This window comes from Phocoena sinus, chromosome 1 (assembly GCF_008692025.1).
Source record: "Phocoena sinus isolate mPhoSin1 chromosome 1, mPhoSin1.pri, whole genome shotgun sequence".
Classification (NCBI taxonomy): domain Eukaryota; kingdom Metazoa; phylum Chordata; class Mammalia; order Artiodactyla; family Phocoenidae; genus Phocoena; species Phocoena sinus.
In genome coordinates, this window is record NC_045763.1 from 21,144,688 (window position 1) to 21,169,138 (window position 24,451).

At 48.1% G+C, this 24,451-nt stretch overlaps 2 protein-coding genes across 2 annotated transcripts; both read right to left on the reverse strand.

Moving 5' to 3' along the window:
• Window positions 1-1,373: 1,373 nt before the first annotated feature.
• Window positions 1,374-14,146, reverse strand: GPN2 (GPN-loop GTPase 2). Its single transcript, XM_032605924.1, has 5 exons — window positions 13,505-14,146; window positions 12,759-12,915; window positions 9,345-9,505; window positions 5,290-5,420; window positions 1,374-3,817 (listed from the first exon to the last, which is right to left on the reverse strand). The coding sequence occupies exons 1-5, from the start codon at window positions 13,913-13,915 to the stop codon at window positions 3,745-3,747; spliced, it is 933 nt and encodes a 310-aa protein (XP_032461815.1). The 5' UTR covers window positions 13,916-14,146; the 3' UTR covers window positions 1,374-3,744.
• Window positions 14,147-14,323: 177 nt separating this feature from the next.
• Window positions 14,324-20,743, reverse strand: GPATCH3 (G-patch domain containing 3). The gene is made up of 7 exons (XM_032611762.1): window positions 20,295-20,743; window positions 18,604-19,022; window positions 16,909-17,083; window positions 16,529-16,588; window positions 15,802-15,923; window positions 15,564-15,691; window positions 14,324-15,065 (listed from the first exon to the last, which is right to left on the reverse strand). The coding sequence occupies exons 1-7, from the start codon at window positions 20,725-20,727 to the stop codon at window positions 14,828-14,830; spliced, it is 1,575 nt and encodes a 524-aa protein (XP_032467653.1). The 5' UTR covers window positions 20,728-20,743; the 3' UTR covers window positions 14,324-14,827.
• Window positions 20,744-24,451: the final 3,708 nt, after the last annotated feature.

Sequence of the window (24,451 nt, forward strand, 5' to 3'; positions counted from 1 at the left end):
TTTCATACCTTATTCCTCACGGCAACACATATTATCATCTTTGTTTTGCTTATGAAGAGACTAAGGCTCAGAGCCACTTTGACACCTGGGCTTCTGGGGCTATGGGAAGTTGGCTCCCTGGCTGGACATGGAGGACACAGTGGGTTGGAAATGAGGCATATGGCTCTCCCCTACCCTCAGCAAGCCTGATGCCACTGAGGTCTGTGTAATCTGAGACTCTTCCTTCCAAAGGGGACAGGAAGAGGAGGTGAGCAGCCCAGAGGAGGCTGGGTAAAGGCTCAACAACCAGGGGCAAGAGAGAGGAAAAGGGGGAGGAGGGGAGCTACTCAGCTTGATAGAGAATTTCCCTCCAGGATTTTGAGGTAGTTGGCCCTCCCAGCTTCTTTCAAAAACGGGGTGGGCCTTAGTAGTGCTGGGAAGTCACTCCCCTGCCTGTCTCAGGAGCCTTGAGAAAGGACAGAGAATCTCTCAGATCCTAACGGGATCCTCATCTTCCCACAGACCCTAATGGGATCAGGCCTCCTATTCTCAGCCAGCTGTGGGTGAGCGTTTTGCTACTTCAGAAACGGCTGAGGGCAGACTGTCTGTGCTTCAGCTCTGTGGGCTTTAGGGTGTCACCCTCACTCCTAAGCCTCTTTGTCTGGGCTGGAAGCCTTTCCAATTAGCTGTGGTCACTGATAGGTTCCAAACACTATCTTCCAGTTGTTGGAAGTCCCCAATTCAGAGCCAAGATATGCATAGTATAGCCCAGTGTCAGTGGTTAGCAGAGAAGACCAAGAAGGTCCCTTGGAAAGCATTCAGGGATGGTTTCCTCCCTCCGGAAGTTCACGATTGCCAAGTGAGGACGGGGGTGAGAAGAGCACTTCCAGACAGTGCCTGTGAGTTGTAAAGTGGCACTTTTCTGGGAGGCATTTTGGCAATATGAATCCAGAACCTAGAAAACATCAGCTATTTTATTTCTAGGACTTTATCATAAGTTAAAAGTCAGAGAGTCAGAGTGGCATGGACATATATACACGACCAAACGTAAAATAGATAGCTAGGGGGAAGAAGCCGCATAGCACAGGGAGGTGAGCTCAGTGCTTTGTGACCACCTAGAGGGGTGGGATAGGGAGGGTGGGAGGGAGACGCAAGAGGGAGGAGATATGGGAACATATGTATATGTATAACTGATTCACTTTGTTATAAAGCAGAAACTAACACACCATCGTAAAGCAATTATACTCCAATAAAGATGTTTAAAAAAAAAAGAGAGTCAGACAAAGATGTTAATCACAGCACTATTTACAATAGCAAAAAAATTGCTAACAATTTAAAGGCTAAGCATGGGAGTCTGGATAAACAATGTTATAGCCATACTCCAGAATATTATCATGTAGACATTTAAAAGGTCCTTATAGTTTTAGTTACATGAAATAAAGGTAACTGAAAAAAGCAGGTTACAGAGCATTAACAATATATCCCACGTATATAAATGCTATAGCTATCCCTCTGAACGCATAGAAAAATAAGACTTGAAATAAAAAACACAAAATATACATTTGAATAGAAAATTTATTATAAATATTTAAAAATTATTTATCTGTGGTGGGATCATGGGTGACTTATTTTCATTTTCCAAGCTTTTCACTTTTCTATCAGGAAAAAAAGAAATCTTAAGGACAGTCGTCATATGCTGACAAATCGAGGATGGTCTTTCTCTTACCCTACACACTTCATGCTGAACAGACCTCACCTGGAACCCAGACACCTCTGCTTTTCTGCACTGTGCTATCCCCTCCCAATCATGACAGGGGGGATAGAAAATCACGTTGCTATCAGTGGGAAGTGGACAGAGCTCCATTTACTAGAGGAGAAAACACCCTTGTTGTCACACCAAGGCCTGAAAATAAAGTTTGGAATTTGTCCATCCTTCTTCACTTGATGACTGCAGAGAATAAATGCTCAGGGTGCTTGCATATGAGGCCATAAAGTTCTAAATGATGCTTCCTTCCAGCTGGGTGCTTTGGTGATAGCTGGGGCCTCCAGGATGGGGTAAGCATCAAAACCCATGACCACAGCTACTGGTATTACTTTCAAAAACACAGCACCCACCCTCATGCCCTAACTGATGAGGGATCTGTCCAGCAGCCTGGGTGTCATTATTCCTGGGCTCCAGGCCCCATAGGTGACTCACAGCCAGCCCCAGGCAGTGCCTCCTGGCCTCAGTTTCCCTGGCATGCACTGTTGACACTCCCCACCGTGTACAGTGTCAATAGGGATGAGGTGCTTTGAACTCCTTAGATGAGAGTCGGGGGAAGGAGCACCCAGTTATCATCCCCTGTCCCGCCAGGTGTGGGAGTCGGGGTCGGCTGCTTTCACACTGTTCCAGCCCGAGGGGCCTCCTCACAGCCCCTAACTCTTCTGCCTTCTGCTCTGGTGACCAAATGTGAGAAGCAAAGCCCGGTCACCCCCATCTCAATGCTGCTTCAGAACAGTTTTCCTAAATTGAATTCTCCAACTGTCCGAACCACCAGTCATCTATCTTCCCCCTGATTTATGATTCAGTTAATACCCTACAGGTGTCTAAATTCTTTCTCCTGATTGGTCATAAACCCTGTGGGAGGAGGGCCCTGACTTTTCACCATTAAGTATTCAGCAAAGTGAGCTATGAGAGAGACAGGCTGACTGAAGTTCAAACTCCTCATCTTTCTGTTTCCTCACAGTAAAGTGGGGCTTAGTACTATTCCCCATCTTGTCTATGTCCCTAGGAGCTGCTGTGAAAGCCACATGAGGACTGTGTGTGTGGAAGCTCTTTGTGAAATGCTAAGCCCTTCCCATGTATTAACAGCACTGAGTGTCTGCAAATAAGACTACTGGCAGGACAGCCATCTGTTCCCTTCTGCCTCCAGGCTACAGCCGGAAAAAAAAATAAAATTAAATTAAAAAATAAGCCTGGGATGCCACCTACTGGTTGAAAATGTGAATTGCATCCAACCAGTTGCAAGAAGAGCAAAGGAAGCAAACACCAGTATTTCCAACTTCAAGCCGTCTTCACTTTTCCCACAGCCCTCATGATACGACTACATACTGATATTTTCCTTTAAGCAACTCATTTTGTATAAATAATTTCATTTTAAAGTCAACTTTTCATCACTAATATAAATGGAAAACTAGTTAACACAACCTCAAAAAACAGTAAAACCATGACATAAAGACAATGAAAATAAAACGTTACAAGATCTGCTAGGAAGTGTTGTCTGTGAGACCTCAAGTTTGAGGTTCACTGTTAAAACTGAAGATTAACCAAAGAGCATAACTGAGGACTGAGAGTCAACCGTCTAGTATGATCCCGTGCTTTGGGGGAAACACTGCCCTGTAGTATGAAGAAATAGGACTCTTCTGAGGAAAGGGGACATTCCCATATTCCCAACTCACTCGGCCTGGATGATTGAAGAAAGTTTGGAAGCCACAAAAAGTAGAAGATAAACTCTTGTATTGTAGCACATTCCGTCACAGCCTGAGTGGGACCAGTGCTGAATCCCTGGTGGCAGCGCCCAGAGTTCATGAGGCTGTGACTGGTGCTCTGCTTGGCTACATGTGTGGCTTTTGGCCAGAAGTCCTCCGCAAGGCTGAGTATGCCCTCGCCAGTCTCCCAGCTCTGGCTGGGAGGGCTGCCCTTGGATCTGCAGGCCACTGAGCTGTCCGCTGCCACTCTCCCCAGCGCTGGGTCGTGTGTCTTGTTCTCCAGAGCTCAGCTTGTTGCTATAGCTTCATGGCCTCCTGCTCCACTGACTGCTCTGAGGGCGCCAGGTACTTCTCCTGCAGGCCCAGGGTGCTGATGGAGGGCTTGTCAAGGCTGATAGCATAGGCAAGGATGGAGAACTGGTCTGGGTAGGATCTGACCTCTGTGACGTGTGCCCTCTAGCTGCATCTGGAGGTTCCTCCCATCCCACTCCCTTCCTCATAATTAGAGCTTCAGACAACAGGGAACAATTGGGTCTGAGAAGTCCCTCCAAGTAACCAGACCCAAATGCTCCTCTATTTGCCTCTTGCCCACACTGCAGAGAAGCAGAGAAGCAGAGAGCACTAACCCTCCAGCTCTGTGTTGTGGCACCTGCTCTGGAGCCAGGCTGTGGGGTTAAACCCTGACTTTGCCACTTGCTTTTTCGCATCTGTAATACAGAGCTGTGAGGAACTCTGTCAAATGAGACAATGAATATAAAGCGCCAGCATGGCAACCGGCACACGGTAGGTGCTCAGCAAATGACTTCTCTGCTTCAGCTAGAGGAGGGAAGTCAAGGGAGCTCAAAGAAAACAACAACTTTCTGCTTGGGCTATAGGGTGCCTTCTAGCTCTCTCTGGAATAGCAGGAAAGTGGGGCAGGAAGGACATCAATCAGAGTCACACAGGAAACTGCCCATGGAGCTGTGTGAGGCTGGCCGACCTGAGGCCTGGGTCTGGGGTCTGACTATGGCTAGGTTGGCCACCATGGCTCTTATACTAGAGGACTCCAGCGTCAGAACTTGAGATTCTACAACCAGGGAGACTGAGGTTCCAATACATCCCATGGCCCCCTCAAACACAGCACAGCTGCCAGTTCCCATCCCTGCCACCCACGTGACAAACCTGCCCTCTCCTCTTCCTTTTCTTGCTCAGTGACTACAGCCACCCCCTACCACTGACTAAACCAGAAACTTGGGAGTCTAACTTCTGCTCCACCTCCTTCTATCCCATAACCACCTGGTGACGAGCTCTAGCTATCTGTCTCCTTCACATTCTTCCAGTCCACACCCTTTTTGCTATTGTCACTACTAATGCTGCATCCCATCTCACCTGGAGACTGTAAAGACTCTCCTGCTCCCAATCACATCCCTTAAATGCATTTTCCACACTTGGAGGTGCTTTTCAAGAATGTACATCTGATTGCGTCACGCTCCCCTCAACAACAGTATGCTGGTTCCCACTGGCCACCCATGGCCGAAGTCCACACTCCTCCATCGCCTACCTCCCCTTCCCACTGCATCTCCCTTTCCCCTTCACACTCAGGACACCAGGCAAACCGAATCCCTTGCATCTCTCCTAAGTGACCAGTGCTCTCTCATATCTGGGCCTCTGTATTTGTTGCTCCTTCTGATCAACAGCCTCCCTTGTCCTCAGGAACAAGCAACCCTGGAGCCTTCCAAGGGACCAGTTACCAGGGAGCCCACTGGTCAACATGAATCAGTCGTCTGCAAGGGCAGGCATGGCCATTCCTGAGCCCCTGGCCTCCCGCTCTTGGCTGTGGCGGAGGCTAGCGAGCAAGGATACGAGGAGAAGTGGAAGTCAGCTCCCACCGCGGCAGACATCACAGCCTCCAGGCTCCGCTGCTCCTGGACCCCAAAGCAGTAGCCATTGGCTTTATCCACAGCCTGCAGGACCCGCTGGATACTCTCCTTGTCCTGGGCAGGGAGGAGAGAAACAGCTCTTGAGTGAAATAGGGGTATGTGGAATTGAGGTTGTACCAAACCGACTGCAGTCTCCAAACACCCCCCTTGATCTTGCCTCATGAAGCCTCTGTCCATGCAGCTCCCTTGGCCTGGAGTACTTCTACATGTGCCCAGAGGCCCGGCTACACCTCATCTTTCCTGACTACCAACCCACCCAAATTAGAACAGATAAGCACCTCTACGCACACCCACAGTCCCCTGGGTTTATCCCCACTGTAGCTATGATCCTTACCATCTTACTGTTAGCAAGTTATTAACTCATCTGCCTCTCCTACTTGACTGTGCACCCCTTGAGGTCGGGAACTTGTTTGTCCAGGCATCCCCAGTGCCTGGCACAGAACCTATCTAACAGTAGGCACCCGATAAATATGCATGTTAGTTATTTGTTCGTCCACATAAAAGTGGTAAGAATGGTCCCTACATCACATCATGGGAAAGAGAGATCAAAATAATGCATGTACAGTCCTCAGCACAATGCCTAGCACAGAAAGTCTTCAATAAGTGGTACTGTATGATTAATATTATAGGTTTCACCTCCTCGTTTTAGAGGAGAAAAGTGTGGCATTAAACAGAGAAGAGACAAGTTCCCTTAAGTTCCCCCCCAGCAGAAAGGAATCTAACACGCACCTTTGTCTCCCAGGTTACCTTTGCAGGGTGCAAGGTGAGAGGCACAAGGGTTGGGTACTACTTTGCAAAGTCAACAGGCAGTTGCCCATCTTGAAGGGGGCTGAAAGACTTGTCCCTGGCCTTGGTCAAGTCCCTTGCTAATGACTTTCTGAACTCATCCTTTTTCACACCGAGGAGGGAACATGTGTAGAGAGAACCCAGCAAAACAGAACAGGGGGGCTTCCCTGGTGGCACAGTGGTTAAGAATCTGCCTGCCAATGCAGGGCACATGGGTTCAATCCCTGGTCCGGGAAGATCCCACATGCCGCGGAGCAACTAAGCCCGTGCGTGCGCCACAACTACTGAGCCTGCGCTCTAGAGCCTGTGAGCCACAACTACTGAAGGCCGTGTGCCACAACTACTGAATCCCACATGCCTAGAGCCCGTGCTCCACAACGAAGAGTAGCCCACAACTAAAGAATGCCTGTGCGCAGCAGCGAAGAGCCAACACAGCCAAAAATAAATAAATTAAAAAACAAAAAAACAGAACAGATAGGGCCAAAATTTGGTCTACCCTCTTTACTGGAATCCTGCCCACCACTGGTCTCGAAACCAAGGAGACTGAATGATTGTTGGACCCAGGACAAAGACCACTGTTTGAGGCCTCAGAGCCTCCTGGACACACAGCCTGGTGTGCTCCCAGGCACTGCAGAGCCAATAGCCAAGGGACGAGGCCTCTTAGTGCCCAGTACAGGCACACCTCGGAGATACTGTGGGTTGGGTTCCAGAGCACCAAGGTAAAGCACATTTCATGATAAAGTGAGTCACATGGATTTTTGGGTTTCCCAGTGCATATAAAAGTCATGTTTACACTATACTGTAGTCTATTAAGCATACAGTCAATAGCATTATGCCCAAAAAAACAATGTACGTACCTTAATTTAAAAGTACTTTATTGCTGGGACTTCCCTGGTGGCGCACTGGTTAAGAATCCGCCTGCCAATGCAGGGGACATGGGTTCGAGCCCTTGTCCAGCAAGATCCCACATGCTGTGGAGCAAGTAAGCCCGTGTGCCACAACTACTGAGCCTGCGCTCTAGAGCCCGCGAGCCACAACTACTGAGCCGGGGCGCCTAGAGCCCATGCTCCGCAACAAGAGAAGCCACTGCAGTGAGAATCCCGCGCACCACGAGGAAGAGTACCTCCCGCTTGCCACAGCCAGAGAAAGCCCGCGCGCAAAAAAAATGGACTTTATTGCTAAAAAATGCTGACCATCATCTGAGCCTTCGGTGAGTCGTAATCTTTTCGCTGGTTGAGGGTCTTGCCTCCGTGGTGATAGCTGCTGACTGATCAGGGTGGTGTTGCCATGGCAATGTCTTAAAATAAGACGACAATGAAGTTTGCTGCATCAACTGACTCTTCCTTTCACGAGCGATTTCTCTGTAACATGCGATGCTGTTTGACAGCAGTTTACCCACAGTAGAACTTCTTTCAGAATTGGAGTCAATCCTCTCAAATCCTGCTGCTACTATATCAACTAAGTTTACATAATATTCTAAATCCTTTGCTACCATTTCAACGTCCTTCACAGCATCTTCACCAGGAGTAGATTCCATCTCAAGAAACCACTTTCTTTGCTCATTCATAAGAAGCAACTCCTTATCCAAAAAGTTGTATCATGAGACTGCAGCAATTCAGTGTCTTTAGGCTCCACTTCTAATTCTAGTTCTCTTGCTACTTCCACCACATCTGCAGTTACTTCCTCCACTGAAGTCTTGAAATCCTCAAAGTCATCCACGAGTGTTGGACGCAACTTCTTCCAAACTCCTGTTAATACTGATATTTTGACCCCCTCCCAAGAATCACGAATGTTCTTAATGGCATCTAGAATGGTGAATCCTTTCCAGAAGGTTTTCAATTCACTTCACCCAGATCCATGAGAGGAATCACTATCTATGGCAGGTACAGCCTTAAGAAACGTATTTCTTAAATACTAAGACTTGAAAGTCAATATGACTCCTTGATCCATGGGCTGCAGAATGGGTGTTGTGTTAGCAGGCATGAAAACAACATCTCTATCACAGGTCTTAGATGACCAGGTGCATTGTCAATGAGCCGTAATATTTTGAAAAGAATCTTTTTTCCTGAGCAGCAGGTCTCAATAGTGGGCTGAAAATATTTAGTAAACTATGTTGTAAACAGATGTGCTGTCATCCAGGCTTTGTTGTTCCATTTATAGAGCACAGGCAGAGTAGATTTAACAGAATTCTTAAGGGCCCTAGGATTCTCGGAATCGTAAATGAGCACTGGCTTCAACTTAAAGTCACCAGATGCATTAGCCTCTAAAAAGAGAGTCAGCCTATCCTTTGAAGCCTTGAAGCCAGGCACTGACTTCTCTCTAGCTATGAAAGTCCTAGATGGCATCTTTTTCCAGTATAAGGCTGTTTTGTCTACATTGAGAATCGGTTGTTTAGTATAGCCACCTTTTTTGTTTTGGCCACACCGGCCACTTGTGGGATCTTAGTTCCCCAACCAGGGACTGAACCCCAGGCCCTCAGCAGTGAGCGCAGAGTCCTAACCACTGGACCGCCAGGGAATTCCCAGTGTAGCCACCTTCATTAATTATCTTAGCTAGATCTTCTGGATAATTTGCTGCAGCTTCTACACCAGCACTTGCTGCTTCACCTTGCACTTTTATGCTATGGGGATGGCTTCCTTTCTTAAACCTCATGAACCAACCTCTGCTAGCTTCAAACTTTTCTTCTGCAGCTTCCTCATGTCTTTCAGCCTTCATAGAACTGAAGAGAGTTATGGCCTTGCTCTGAATTAGGCTTTGGCTTAAGGAAATGCTGTGGCTGGTTTGATGTATCCAGACCACTAAAACTTTCTCCATATCAGCAATAAGGCCGTTTTGCTTTCTTATCATTCCTGTGTTCACTGGAGTAGCACTTTTCATTTCCTTCAAGAACTTCTCCTTTGCATTCACACCTTGGTTAACTGTTTGGCACAAGAGGCCTAGCTTTTGGCCTATCTTGGCTTTTCAACATGCCTTCCTCACTAAGCTTAATCATTTCTAGCTTTTAAAGTGAGAGGCATGGGACTTCCCTGGTGGTCCAGTGGTTAAAACTCTGTGCTTCCACTGCATGGGGCATGGGTTTGACCCCTGGTTGGGGAACTAAAATCCTGCATGCTGCATGGCCAAAAAAAAAAAAAAAGCAGTATCTGTGAAGCACGATAAAGTAAAGTACAATGAAATGAGGTGTGTTTGTACCTGGATGCTGAGAGGGATGAAGGAGACCAGGCTGTAGTCTTCGATGAGCTGCACCAGTTTCTCATTGAGCTGACGGTAGTGGCGGAAGAAAGGATCAGAAGCCAGGTGGTCAAGCAGGTAGGAGAGGTCCAGGACCTCTGTGTAGTAGTCCAGGTTGAAGGCTAAGAAGAGAAACTGGTTAGCACAGGGAACGACAGTCAATATCCTATGATAAACCATAATGGAAAAGAATATAAAAAAAGAATGTATATATATAACTGAGTCACTTTGCTGTACAGCAGAACTTAATACAACATTGTATATCAACTATACTTTAATTAAAAAGAAAATAAAAAGAAGAGAAACTGGTGTTCAGGAGCAACTGGCATCAGGCTAAAGACTTGAGGACAGGGACCATATTTTTTTCCTTCTTCCTTTGCCTTATTCACTCACTCACTCACTCACTCATTCATTCATTCAACAAACTTTTGCTGAGGCAGTGAAATGAACTTACTAAAAAGAAAATACTTGATTTCACTTGTTGGCTCTGCCATTTACTAGCTCTATGGGCAGTTACCCACCTCATGGGGCTACTGTGAGGATTAAGTGCTATAAACCCCAGTGTCTGGTTCAGAGAAGTGCTTGATCAGTGGTAGTAAGGTAGAACGTGTACCAATAATAGTGCTTGGTTCCTGCCTCAAAAAGCTCATAGCCAGGCAGAGCTCCCAGGACCTGGCACACTATCTAGCGCCTCTATCTAGCAGGATGGCCTCTTGTGAAAATCACTTTCCCGTTCCAGGTCAGTTCCTTCTTAGTGTAAAATGAGAAGATTAGACTAGATGACTCAGAGGTCCCTGACTCAGTTCTATGAATACAAACTTTGCACTAAGAGAAGGAAAGTGGGCCTCTCTGCACTGTCCACTTCTTTTTTTTTATTTTTTTTTTATTTTTTTAAACATCTTTATTGGGGTATAATTGCTTTACAATGGTGTGTTAGTTTCTGCTTTATAACAAAGTGAATCAGCTATACATATACATATGTTCCCATATGTCTTCCCTCTTGCGTCTCCCTCCCTCCCACTCTCCCCATCCCACCCTTCCAGGCTGTCACAAAGCACCGAGCTAATATCCCTGTGCCTTGCGGCTGCTTCCCCCCAGCTATCTACCTTACTACGTTTGTTAGTGTGTATATGTCCATGACCCTCTCTTGCCCTATCAAAACTCACCCTCCCCCTCCCCATACCCTCAAGTCCGTTCTCCAGTAGGTCTGCGTCTTTATTCCTATCTTACCCCTAGGTTCTTCATGACATTGTTTTCCCTTAAATTCCATATATATGTGTTAGCATACGGTATTTGTCTTTTTCTTTCTGACTTACTTCACTCTGTATGACAGACTCTAGGTCTATCCATCTCATTACAAATAGCTCAATTGCACTGTCCACTTCTGCCTGGAAGACTCAAGCAGCTGGGCTACTCAGTAGGTCTGTCCCAAAGTGAGCCGAGGGAATCAGGCTATTGGGATCGACTGACTCACTCCCTGATCTCTGCTTCCTGTGTTCTTATCAGCTCTAATTAGAAAGTGACACCCCTGTGCCTGCAAGGAAGAAAGTGCTGGGCATTCCAACAAACTTCTTGGATTGCCTGACAGGTACGTTTCTCACTGAGAATGCAGAAACTGCAGCCAGGTACACTTGGTTTAAATTTTACCTCAGTTAAAAGGCTAGCTGAGTGACTGACCTTGGGCTATTCATGTAATGTCTCTGGGCCTCAATTGCCTGATCTGGTTTGTACCTCAGTCTCTTGTAAGGATGACTGGCAAGAGTCAGAGCTAGAAATGTAGAGGACCAGCATGTAGCCATCTGGGCTGCAGGCTGTGAAGGGGGAAACAGGCTTGGGAAGACACAAATCTGGACATAGATAAAAATGGGGCTTTTTTATCTCCATCCTTCCATGTCCCAACTGGCAGCCAGTCACCCTCCCTGGACAAGGCCCTGACACTTCACTCTCCCTACAACCTCCCTTCCTGCTCACTGCTGGTCATTTCAGCTATTCTTCTCTAGGTTCCTTTGTGGCTGAAGATGCTATTTAGGGAACTAATGCCCCAGTCAGCAGGGCACTAATTTTGCAGGAAAAAAAATGTTGGCCATAGACCCCTAGGCAACGTCCCTGCCTCATGCCAGCCTACTTCTCTCTCTGTCTTTCCCACCTTGACAAATGGCACCTTTATCTGTCCACTGGTTCAGTCAGAAACCTGAGAGTCATCCTTAATTCCTCTGTCTCCACATCCAATCCACCAGCAAATCCTATTTCTTGAGTAAGTTTTGCATCTACCTACTTCTCTCCATTCCCACTACCACTGCCTGGGCTGCTGCAAACATCTCCTACAGGATCTCTGTTCTCATTCTTGCCCCTTTCAATTCACAAAGTAGCCAGAAGGGCCTTTTAGTTCACGGTGTTCCCTTGCTTCATATTCATCAATGGCTTTCCTCTGTGTTTCAACAGTACAGGTTCTAGCCTCTGCCCACCTCTCTGACCTCGTTTCCTACCACCCTTCCCCTGGGCACTATCTCAGCTACCCTGGACTCCCTTCACTCCCCACCCCCTTTTCCTTGAACACAAAAAGCTCTTTCCCGGGACTTCCCTGGTGGCGCAGTGGTTAAGAATCTGCCTGCCAATGCAGGGGGCATGAGTTCGATCCCTGATCCGGGAAGATCCCACATGCCGCAGAGCAACTAAGCCCGTGCGCCACAACTACTGAGCCTGTGCTCTAGAGCCACGAGCCACAACTACTGAGCCCGCATGCTGCAACTACTGAAACCCGCGTGCCTAGAGCTTGTGCTCTGCAACAACAGAAGCCACCGCAATGAGGAGCCCGTGCACCGCAACAAAGAATAGTAGCTGCTCGCCACAACTAGAGAAAGCCCGTGCGCAGCAAAGAAGACCCAACGCAGCCAAAAATATAAGTTAATTAAGAAAAAAAAATTGTGGTTCATGTGAAATGGCAAAAAAAACCAATAACAACCCACCAACAAACAAACAAACAAAACTCTTTCCTTAAGGATTAGGGAAATAGGGACCCCTATTGGTCCCTCTGCCTAGGAACAGTTCTGCCTTGGCTGGCTCCTTCTCACTATTCTGGTCTCAGCTCAGATGGTACTGTTCACTCCCCTCACTCCCAACCACTCACTATCCCATCACTTTCTTCTAATTCCTTCATAATACATATCACCATCTGTAGCTCTCTTGTCCCCAAAACCCAGAACAGTATCTGGCACAGAGTGCCACAAAATAAATGCGCAGGGGTCAGACCTGACCGTGGCTACTATCATCAGGCCACGCATGGTCCCTGGAAGCAGCTTCCTTCAGCTGAGATCTCTGCTTCACTCCAGCCCAGCCGCTGCCCTACTTTTTGCCTGTCAGAACAGGATCTCTTACCCAGCTTCCCATAGTGTTCAATGAGGTCCATCTTGGAGAGGAGGTTGACATGGGGCAGCTCCACATGCAGCATGGTGGCCAGGGAGGTACACAGTACCGAAATGAACTTGGCAGGGTCTGTGCAATAGTGAGAATCCACCAGGTGGACAGCAGTCAGCTGGGAGGGAAGGAAGAGACAGGGTGAGAGTGGCCTGGGGAGGCAGGGAACGTTAGGGCCTATGTCTCCCGCATCAGACTGGGGACTTCTGAGGGTAAAGGGAAAGTCTTCCCATTAGTTTTTTCCTGCTTCTGTTTCATTCTAATAGCCACAGTCATTTCCTTATTCCAGGAGATGTGGGGCATCTTTTCCTACAAGATGCCTTGCACTGAGCCTCCCAGTGGGCAACTGGTTCAATTCACACTGCACCTGACTCTATTCTTTCACTTTCTTTTGCCCACAAGTCACAACAACAATTACCATACCACCTTCCACATAACTACTTCCATACTCCCAATAATCCCAGATTGGGTACTGACACATCCATTTTACAGATGAGAAAACTGAGGTTCAGAGAGATAAACTGACTTGCCCAGGACCACACAGCGAGTCAGTGGCAGTGGCAGAGCCAGGATTCGAACTCACATCTGTTTTACTCCAAAGCGTCTCGGCCCCTACCTCGCTGTGGGACATGGGGGCGTGGCATCTGTTCTCTTCCCTGTCTCAGTTCCTCCATCTGAAAAATGGGCCTGCCCGTCCCCAGACGCACCCTGAGGTCCCACCGCGCCATCTGGGAGAAGATGCTGCGCAGGGCTCCGTGGTGCGTGCAGAGCTCCACCTGGCCAGGGCAGTCGAAGAGGAAGTAGTGGCCGCGGAGGGGGTCGAGCTTGGCACGCAACCAGTCCAGGTTGGCCTCCAGGTACTCCATGCAGTACAGCAGGCCGCCGTTGGGCCCCAGCTGCAGCGCGTCCATCACGTCGCCCAGCCCCACCAGCTCGCCCACGTCCACGGCGCACTCGTACGGCAGCCCCTCATTGGCCGGGTCCAGGTTCACCACCGCCACACGCCGGCCCAGCGCGCGCAGGAACTCCCTCATGCCCAGGCAGTACGTGGTCTTCCCCGAGCCCGGAGGGCCAATAACCGCCTGCCCAAAGGCCGTGGTCGGAGCGGCCCCCGCCATGGGCAGCCGGCACACGGCCCCGTGCGGAGCAGGTAAGCTCGGCAGGGAAGCAGGGCAGGAGCCAAGCCGAAGACGAGAGCCGAGGGCAACGGGATCCCCGACGTGCAGTTCGTCGGGGGCCGGCGGTGATGCCCGGGGGTCGCCTAAGGAGGAAGAGTAGGGACCCGCGCGATGTGAGGCGACCAAATGGCCCGGTACTGACGGGACCAGCACCGGACTTCCGGACGACGTCGGAAACAGTAGGGCCGGGAGAGGAAGTCCCGCCCATACGGGGACGACACAGCTTGGCGCCGAAGGGCGTGGTGACGTCGGTGCGTGGGGCGGACGTGGGGGCCTGGGGGAGGGGGCGGTTACCTTTCTGGGGATTTCTCCACCTTCCTCCCGGCCGAATTAGAAGAGAAAGAGAAATTCGGTAGTAAACTTTTTTATTCTCTCGTCAGGTCGCAGACCCGGGACACCTGCAGCGGACTCTCCGCTGCCCGGTCCCAGCCAGTTAAGGGTAGAGGCGATGGAGGGCCCGCCCCAAGACCGTCTCTTCCAACCACAAATCCTCTCCTCTTCCATGTCCCTTTTCCCCTCTTTCTGGGCTTCATGCTGAACCCACTCCCACCCTCCCCTTGCCCCCAGGAAGGTTGTGACGATAACCTCAGTCAATCCAGTTTTCAAGGTGCTGGGGTAGGCAACAGGAGCAAGCCCAAACAGGGACTAGGGTTAGGAGACCACCGAGGACAAGTCATTAAGCCCTATCATCAAAGGGGAGGATAGGGGGCTTTTTATAAAAATGCCCCTGAGGTAGACAGGCAGAAGGCAAGTTCTGAACAAGCCGCGCAGACTGCTGCTCCCAGAGTTCTTCTTCCGTGGGAGATAGGGCCAGGCAGAGGGCTGCCGCTGTGCAATTATGAGTGATCCTGATTAAGGAAGCCCTTGAACTTGCCACTCACGCTCTGAGGGGCTGTCCGAGGCACAGCTGGAACCCCTCACAAAAGCCATATCTGTGCGAAACTTCATGCTGGTGGGTGGCTGGCGGCGGAGCAGCGACTCCCCCTGGTCCTGGGGTAGGGGCTCATCGTAGATGGTGGAGATGAGCCCTAAGCCAGTTCCACGGGGCCTCTTTGGTTGCACAAATGGCTGGAGCTTCTCTCCATGGTACCTGGATCAAAAAGAGCTCTCAGTGAGAGGGCTGCTATCTCACAGCAGTAAAGGGTTTGAGAAAGAACAGGGTAGAAGCCACTTCATATGTGGTTTGTCCCAAAGACTGAGCATTTAAATCTGGATCTTTGCTCTCCAGCCTCCTTATCCATCCATTGATAGTGCCAGCAACCACAGGCCTCACATACTGCTTTCATTTTAAATGGTACACGAAATTTAGAACAACTGTCACCGCTCTGTGACTTACAGTCACTTTCTAATAGCAATCATCAAGTCCAAACTCCTCAGACTTGGGGGAATGATCTTGGGAGATTAATGATCGTGTCAAGCCTGAGGACTCGGTCTTGAAAACGTTAGCGCCAGACATACTTTTTCCTTCTAATTCTGTTTTGAAGTTCATTCCCTAGGCGTCTCTAGCACCCAATCCAAAACCAGAGGGAAGAGGGTACAGCTGAAAGGCTCACTTGGGCTCCCAGGGAAGTCCCTCACCCATACTCACCCCAATCCACGCTTGCATCTGGGGTGCTGGCCATCACTATCCAGGGCCTCGGGCACCCCTGAGCACCCGCTACCCAGGCCCTGGCCCTCGGCCCAGCCCTGCCGCTCCATCACCTTCCGCCCAATGCCCTGCAGAGGGAAGGGAGGAGACTCGAGATGGGGCTCCTGTGGGGGCGGGGAAGGGAATGAGGGTAAAGAAGGAACAAAGAGAGGGGTCAGCGGGCTGGCACAGTGCTCACCTTGGTGTGGCGCTCGAAGGTGCCCACCTGGTGTCCAATCACGGAGCCAGCCTCCTGGCCATCACGGAGTCTCTGTTCCAGACGAATTTGGACAGAGTCTCGGGCATCCTTGTCTCCACCATCTGAGGAAGTAGAGCCCAATTTGTGGAAGGGTCTCTCTCAGCAGAAGGGGGGAAAATCAGGTTTCTAGGCCCCCCTCACAAGATTTAAATATTCATTTTTATGGTGTGTTATTACTGTATTATTATTTCTCCCATTAGACTGGGAGCTCACCAAGAATAAGAACCACAGCTGTCTCATCTTACAGATGAGGAAACTGAAGTACAGAAAAGTCATAAAGCCAAAAAATGAGAGAGAGAATTAGGACCCAGTTCTTCCCTTCCCACCCCCCAACCACCCTAGGTCATTTCTGACTCCAGAATCTAAATTCTTAACCAGAGCCCGAACTCCTGACCCTACCACTCTACTAGGGTCTGCCCATCAGAACCAGAGCTCCCTGAGGGCTGTCACCACATGTCCTTCCTGCACAAAGAAAGGAAAAAGGCTCTGCCCACAACCAGCACTTAATGCACTCAACTAGCGATGTTTTAAGAGAGGAACCTCTTAGCGGGCTACCCCAAGGGAACTGGTGCCCTGTCTCAGCCTCTGCTAATTAGGTCTGGTAAAGTGTCACTGCAAGGCCAGGGCACCATTCCACCTCCCAGTACTGCAACCTCTGGCCCAGTACCTGCATCGTAGTACACACTCATATCCACATCCCAGTCATCGGCTGTCTGTTCATCAAAGTCTGCAGATAGAAAAGCATCAAGCAGAGTGACTCTCAGTTCTGTCAAGAGTTAAATTAAATTAGACTTTCTAGAACTTGGGGCTTTTGATTTTATCTTCAAATCTCTCCTCTGAAGGGGGGTCATTCAGAATTTGTAGGAGGGCATTTTCTCTTCACTCCACTGATACCTCACCCCTAGAAAGGATGGCTGGTCTCTCATATATGACCAGCGTAAGCCTCTTTAGTTGGGCTCACTGCCAGGGAACCCACCGTGTGGAGCACAGCGCCCTAAGCGAACGCAGCAGGGATCACCCCTGCCCTTGCCCAGGTGCCAGTGTTACCTCCTTCCTCTTCCTGCCAGAATTGGGCGTCAGTGTAGAACACCAGGCCTGAGCCGCCCTTCTCCCACTTGAGCTCAATCTCCTCCTCAAAGAGCTGCTCAGTGGTCCGCTCCTGCCCGGTCACGTCCTCATGCAGCGCTTCGTGCCGCTCCCACTCCTCACCCCGCTCGTCGTCCTGGGAGAAGGTGGGGAGAGGTGACCTGCCTGTCCAGCTTCCTGACCTCAGGCCCACGAGGAGGGCAGCTCAGTGCACAGGAGGTCCCATAGATGGGACCTCGGCTCCTTTCCTCCAAATTTCTCTGAGAAGCAGCACTTTCTGGCCCCTAAGCCGTGACCAAAACATCTCTCCATGCCCTGTTTCTCAACATACTTGGCCCCTTCCGCCACAAGCCTGACTCACTCTTATCCCTGTGCTTTTGGCCATGTTGTTCTCCCTGCCCGAATATCTGCCCTCCTCTTCCACCACCACCTCCTCTTCACTTGGTTAAATCCTCCTCATTCCTCAAGTTCTGTAGCTCACATGAGGTCCCCCACCATTCTCACTGGTCTCTGAATTTCTCACTGCTAATAAATACACCCTGTTTATGCCTTTCTACATTATGTCACAAAGAAAGAAGGGACAGGAACTAAACCTATCGTCTACTGTGTCAGGCCCTTCACATACCTTAGCTCCTTTAATCTTCCCAACAACGCTGTGAGGTTAGTACCATTATTCCCATTCTACAGGTGATGAAACCTCGATTTAGAGGAGTAAAGTGATTTGCCTAAGAGAGGGGCAGAGCCAGCGTTCAAACCCATACCATACCACATCCCCTTTCCAGATGCTGGTTCTCTCTCTTCAGGGAGCTTGAAGGCTCTTTGTGGGAAGGAAATGAGTCTTAAAATGTCTTTGGAATCCTGTGCTAGCCCCTGTGTTTACAACTACTTGACTGGACTTGTGGAATGACAGAATGACTCCTGGCTTGAAATCTTGGGAACTCCTGCCCCAGTTAAACTCCAGGAGGTCTCAGGAATCACTGCTACAGAGCAGGGGCTGGAGAAAAGGCAGGACAGTACCACACACTAAGGATGTGGTCCAGATGTGTTAGCAACTCTGAGCTGGGAATTTTGAAGACACAGGTCAATTACTTCTTACCCAGAGTAAAAAAAAAGTTTCCCAACAAATCACACCTCTCCCGATTGTATGGATGAACAAACAAGTTTGGAGAAAGAGGTAGAAGAAATGTCTATTTCATTGATAAAGTTAGAGTGGAGGCTAGTGTTCAATCCACAGACTCAAGGTCAGAAAATAGAGGCGACTTCTCAACCACATAATGAAAACACACAGAAGTTAGACAAGCAGCGAAGGGGACTGGGTTCACATCCCAGCTGTGCCTCTGCTTCCTTAGGTGATCTTATCTCTTGGTCAGTGGATTTCATCAATGAAAGGGACCCTCCTTACATTTCTTCTGAAGGAATGAAAAGAAGACCCCTTTGAGAATCTTTTGATAAAAGCTCTGGCCCCTCTCCCAAAGAAACATATACCTCCACGTGCAAATGCAGTTTTACGTTCAATGTCAGGGAGTTCAAAGTCTTTGGAAGCCTCCTGAGGACCCCAGGTTTAGAACTCTGGTAATACACAATTGAAGAGTGGCACTGTTAACGCCTTGGCCTCTCTAAGCTACCAGCAAGGACAAGGTGGCTCCCTGTACTCACGTCATCTGAGTGTGACTCTTCTTCCTCTTCCTCTTCTTCCTCTGGCTCTTCACAGGGGTTGGCTGGTACGTCTGCCAAGCAGGTTCCCTGGGGTATCTCCTCACCCTCGGCTGTGTACACAAGCTCTGCCTGCTCCACAGTCTCCGAGTCGTCATACTTGAAGGGCACATTGCCGTAGCGCCGGGAGGAACCTGTCTTGGGGAACTGGAGATGCAGCTGGGTGATGATCCGAGGGGGTAGACGGCAGGCCCGGATCAACTCCAAAAAGACCCGCAGGGGAGTCCCCACATTCCCGCTGGGCATCAGCACCGGTGGGTTCAGCTCTGGCAGTCGCCTCAGGTCGGCCAGCGTGAAGGCTTCACTCTCAGCCTTCCGACTCTGCAGTTCCTTCCGGGTCTTGAAGGGAAAGGAGTCCCAACCTTGGGAAGCAGGGAGAAGAACAGCTCTTGAAACCTAGAAGTCTCCAGCAACACTTGAGTCAGAAACTATTCAAGGTTTAAATCCTTTAGCCTAATGCTGTTTCTCCCTTTCAAACTTTTCCAGAGTCCCTTCCTCTGTTCCCTGACCAGAACCACCTAGTAATCACATGCCATTTCTCATCACCTAGGCTAAGCTCACAAGTTTCTTCCAGATCTGGTTCCTGATGACCTTTTGATTTTCAACTGCCACCAACCCTCACCCCCTGCACACTGTCATACCATGTGTTCCAATCACATCAAACAATTTAACATGCCCTGAGAGTTTCATGGGCTTTCACATATCTGTGTCTTTGCAAATGCCATTTACTTTGAACACCATTCTTTCCCACCAACTCCTGTTTATCTTTCAAGATCCAGATGCAAAACCACATTTCCTAATCCTTCTAGGAAATGGGTTTCTCCCTTCCCTGTCATCTCACAGCAGTTGGTGTTAAAGAGCACAGGCTCTGGAGCAAAATGCCCAGTTAGTATTGTGACTCTGTTACCTTGTAATATAACATAACTTCCGTATTCTTCAGTTTCCTCACTTATAAAATGGGTAACAATAGCTCCTACCTTACAGGATTGTTGTGAAGAGTCAATAAGAAAACGAAAAGACTTCGAACTGCGCCCAGTAAGTGCACAGGAAGTGCTCAGTAAACGTTAACAATTAGAATGGCATCTCTGTGACACTTACCTTTTTACAAATCTGTCTTCCTCTCTGGATTCTGAGCACAGACTGTGTCCAACTGTTCTCTGCACACCAGCTAGAGTCACACTACGTCTAGCAATACAGGCTAGATTTGTTGAATGAATAAATTAGAGGGCCCTGCACTGTGCTTCCCGTTTCCCTATCAAAGTGATCTCCCATGAAAATGGGAGCTGTCCAGAGAAAAGAGTTTGTCTCTTCATTTGCATCTTGCCAACAGAGGACTGGGTGGGGAGCAACAAAGACACTATCTGATTTCCTTCTTCCCCTTCTATGTCAGTGCAAAAGGGTATAGACTTAATGAATAGACTTAATAAATTGGAAAGATCATCTGAATAGGCCTCTTTTTTCTTTCCCCCGAGTTTTTCTAACGTGAGAGTTGAGCCTGAAACTTTGTCCAGAAATGATATAAACTCCTAAAGAGCCCTAACGAGAGACCTGACTTATCCTCAACAATCCTCAGGGACGGTGCCTCCGTTCCAGTGCCTCTAGTAGTCCCAGTCTATTATCTCTCCTACGCGTACCTGATGCCTCAGTAGGTAGCCGAAGTCTGCGGATGAAACAACGACCAGGTAACCAAGTCCCCTGAGAATCCAGCCACCGGCGGCCCGAGTACATACGGAGAAACCTCTGGGCTTGAGTTGGCCCCCGTACCGAGATGACGCAGCAGCAGGTGCGGGTCTGGGCGGGAGCAGAGTCCTGAGTGGAGACAGTGCGGGCATCGTTGAGTGAAGTCTGGGCGAGACCCTGGCGGATAGGAGTTAGGGTAGAGTCGGGAGCAGCCTGGGGATGGGCCCGCTCAGGCCGATGCCGGTAGTGGAAACAGAGGAAGCCACAGCCGCACTGTTCCCGGAACTGGCTAAAGTAGCTCCGTAGCTGGGCTGAGCGCAACTCCGACGGGATACCGCTCACTATTAAGTAAACTGCCGCCTCCTCCGCCGCACTGGACGCCGCCATCTTGGGTGTCACATGATCGGCTGGAACCAACACTTGCGAGAATATTGCGAGGGGCGTTGAGATGCTGCAATAAATACTGCGTAACCGGTGATTAGTTCGCCGGGATTGAGGACGTGGAACCAAGAGCTGGGAAAGCACGGAAGTCGCTAGGTCCCTTTCCCACAGACAGAAGCCGGTGGTGATGGGTAAAACTGACCTGAGAAGTGGGGTTACGGCTCTGTTTCATAAGACGCTGGTGAGGATCAAATCAGAAGCCTGAGGGAGAGGCAGTGTTTTAAGATTTATCTCCCAAACCTAATCGCAATTCTTTATCAGTTTAGGGCCTTTTCAGTCGTAAATCCATTTATGCTACCAAAACATATTGGTGAACTCTCACAAAATCAGTAAGATAATCCAATTGAAAAGTGGGCCGAAGACCCTTCACAGAAGAGAAACACATGCAATTAACAATGAAAGATGCTCAATCTCAATCATCAAGGAAATGTAATGAGACCCACTTCATAGCCACCAGGTTGGCAAAAAAATTTAAATCCTCAAATCCTCTTTTAAACCCTGACGATGTAGAGCAACTGGAGCTCCCCTACGCTGTTGGAAGTGTAAACTGGTACCACCACTTTGGAAAACAATTTGGCATTACCCTGTAAAAGTGAAACTACACATACCTTTTGACCCAGCCATTCCACTTATATATTTTAAAGAAATTCTTAAGTATGTTTATCAGGAGATGTACTGACAATGTTGAACCTCGCTCAAGCCCTGTGATCCTGGAAAAGTTAAGAAACCCCTCCCACCCTTTTGTGTTCTGGAACACAACTTACTGCAAAGAGACACCCTTCCTTATATTACTTAGATAAAACTCATGGGTGCCCCCTTGTTTACCTATGGCAAGGCTAGACACAGACTCCAAATTTCAATTCTTTGCCTCATAAACGCTTAGATGAATTGCTTTTCCCCACAGAACAACGAAAACAAAATGCTTGTTAACTAAACTTTGGTTAAGCTTCTCTCCTTCCTCCAGGTCCATGAACTTTGCACTGTGTCCCCCTCCCCCAGCTTGAGCTGTACACAACCCCTCGTTAACAGCCCCTCCTGAGAATAGGCTGGGTTCAGGGTAAAACATTCTCTTATCTATTGTGCCATAAGCCATTCCTGGTCATCCCACTTCCTCTCACCCAGTTCTTTCTAGCCTTATTTACTCCTCCCTGTGAAAGAAAACCTCTTTGCCTAACCCTTGAGACACGTGTAGGTCTATGGTTAGAGCTTCTCTCTTTGCAATAGCTTCCTTCTCCCTATTTCAGTAGTTCCTTTCCTTCCTTGCAATAATCACTTCAAATAAAGTCCCTCCTTCCTAAGTCCAGATTTGTTTGTTATTTGACAGTATGTATGAATATTCATAGCTGCAGTGTTTGTAAGAGCAAAAACTGGCATTCAGTACCAATAATTTCAGGTATATGATACTGAGTGAAAATAAGTCAGAAAACAGAATATTCCACTTGTATAAAGTTCAAAAAATACAAATCAACATTTTTTAAGGATACACATATAAGTATGCTTTAAGATCATAAAGGGCGTTCCCTGGTGGCCTAGTGGTTAGGATTCTGGGCTTTCACTGCCAGGCCGGTTCAATCTGCGATCCCGCAAGCCACGTGGCGCTGCCAAGAAAAAAAAAAAAAAAAAAGGCTTAGAAATTTGATCCTTAGCTAGCAGTGTGACTTGGGGCAAGTTACTTAACTTCTCTGAACCTAAATTTCCTCATCTTTGGATAGGAATAATAGTCCCTACCCTTAGAGGACTGTGGTGAGAATTTAATGTCATCACGCGTATAAAAGTCTTCAGTAGGGCTTCCCTGGTGGCGCAGTGGTTGAGAGTCCGCCCGCAGATGCAGGGGACACGGGTTCGTGCCCTGGTCCGGGAAGATCCCACATGCCGCGGAGCAGCTGGGCCCATGAGCCGTGGCCGCTGAGCCTGCGCGTCCGGTAAATGCCTAGCATACAGTAAACCCTCCTTAGACGTTACCTGTTATTTTCATGAGAATGGGGAGCCACAAATATGAGAGGGCTTTCCCTACTTATTTTATTTTATTTATTTATAAATATTTATTTATTTATTTGGCTGCTCCAGGTCTTAGTTGCGGCACGCAGGGTCTTCAGTTGCAGCATGTGAAATCTTAGTTGTGGCATGTGGGAATCTTAATTCCCCAACCAGGGATGGAAACTGCAGTGGAAGCGTGGAGTCTTAGCCACTGGGGAAGTCCTTCCCTACTTATTTTAATTTTTCATCTTTGTACGCCTTTCACATAGTAGGTGCTTAGGGAAAGCTGGTTGGTTGTTGGAGGCCTTGCTGCCTTTGGGAGGGATCAAGAAATGATTAACCCCCAATTCAGGGTAGTCATTACCTTTGGGTGATAGATTTAGAAAGATGTCAAAAGTTGATGGCAATAATGATCTGTGGAAAAAGGATGAGGGTTCTTGTACTGCTACTCTTTTTTTTTTTTTTAAACCTGGGCCCGTGGCAGTGAAAGCACTGGGTCCTAACCACCGAATGCCGGGGAATTCTTGGTACTGTTACTCTTTATATATTACATATATTTTATAAATATCTTATTTTACTCAATATTTTTCAAGTTTTTTTAAAACATTAATTTATTTTTGTCTGTGTTGGGTCTTAGTTGCAGCACGCGGGATCTTTCGCTGTGGTGCGCGGGCTTCTCTCTAGTTGTGGCACGAGGGCTCCAGAGTGCATGGGCTCAGTACTAACGGCACGTGGCCTTAGTTGCCTCGTGGCATGTGGGATCTTAGTTCCCTGCCCAGGGATCAAACCCACGTCCCCTGCATTGGAAGGCAGATTCTTAACCACTGAACTACCAGGGAAGTCCCATATTTTACTCAATATTTTTAAAATCTTAAAAGGGAAAATAATATTTCGAAAAGCAATAAAGCAAGTAATTACATTGTGGTGATCACAAATATCCACCTATTCAAGAAATAAAAAATAAAAACAGTTCTAACGAGCATCTGGGTAATTGTGAAAAGGGACAACGTTATGTCTGGATTTTAAAATCTGCCGAGGGATGTTTAGATTGGTACACTATTTTAGAAAACTAGCAAGATCTACTCAAGTTGAGCACGTGTTCTATGACTCGGTAATTCCGATTCTTGTTATATAGCACCAGTTCTGCAAACATCCGTGCACCAAAAATAGGTGTGCGAGAATAATGCTAGCATTATTATTTGATGAACCAAATGTTCCTCAGCAGTATTTTAGTGTAATGGGATACTTTACAACAATGAAAGTGAATGGGTTACTGCTACACAGAGCATAGATTATATCTGGATCTCAGATATAATATCAAGTAAAAGAAGACAAACACAAAAAAGTACATGCTATACAATTCCATTTATATAAAGTTTGAGACAAGCAATCTCATTTATCATGTTGGAAATCAGGGGTTAGTGGTACCCTTTGGGCAGGAGAGAGTGGTAATGATGGGGAGGGTTTCTGGAGCGTTGCTAATGCTCTATTTCTTGAGCTGGGTGGTGGTTACAGGGTTGTATTCATGTTGTGATAATTCACCAAGCTATACAGGTCTGATTTGCATACTTTTATGTATATCATACAGAAAAGGTTTAGTTAAAGCTATCTTTTTAAAAATCTGAAAATTGAAAAATAAGTGTTACGTAACAAATGATGTGAACTGGGTTTCCCTGGTGGAGCAGTGGTGGAG

What these genes read in the sequence shown, in the direction of transcription:
- GPATCH3 (XM_032611762.1), bottom strand. Translation starts at nt 20,727, where the DNA reads ATGGCGGCGTCCAGTGCGGCGGAGGAGGCGGCAGTTTACTTAATAGTG. An exon ending in CTGGCAGGAAGAGGAAGGAG is followed by an intron (nt 16,589 to 16,908) that starts GTAACACTGGCA and finishes TTCTATCTGCAG; the next exon opens with ACTTTGATGAACAGACAGCC. An exon ending in GAGTGTGTACTACGATGCAG is followed by an intron (nt 15,924 to 16,528) that starts GTACTGGGCCAG and finishes CTACTTCCTCAG; the next exon opens with ATGGTGGAGACAAGGATGCC.
- GPN2 (XM_032605924.1), bottom strand. Translation starts at nt 13,915, where the DNA reads ATGGCGGGGGCCGCTCCGACCACGGCCTTTGGGCAGGCGGTTATTGGC. An exon ending in TGGCGCGGTGGGACCTCAGG is followed by an intron (nt 12,916 to 13,504) that starts GTGCGTCTGGGG and finishes CTTCCCTCCCAG; the next exon opens with CTGACTGCTGTCCACCTGGT. An exon ending in TGAACACTATGGGAAGCTGG is followed by an intron (nt 9,506 to 12,758) that starts GTAAGAGATCCT and finishes TTCTCTTCTTAG; the next exon opens with CCTTCAACCTGGACTACTAC.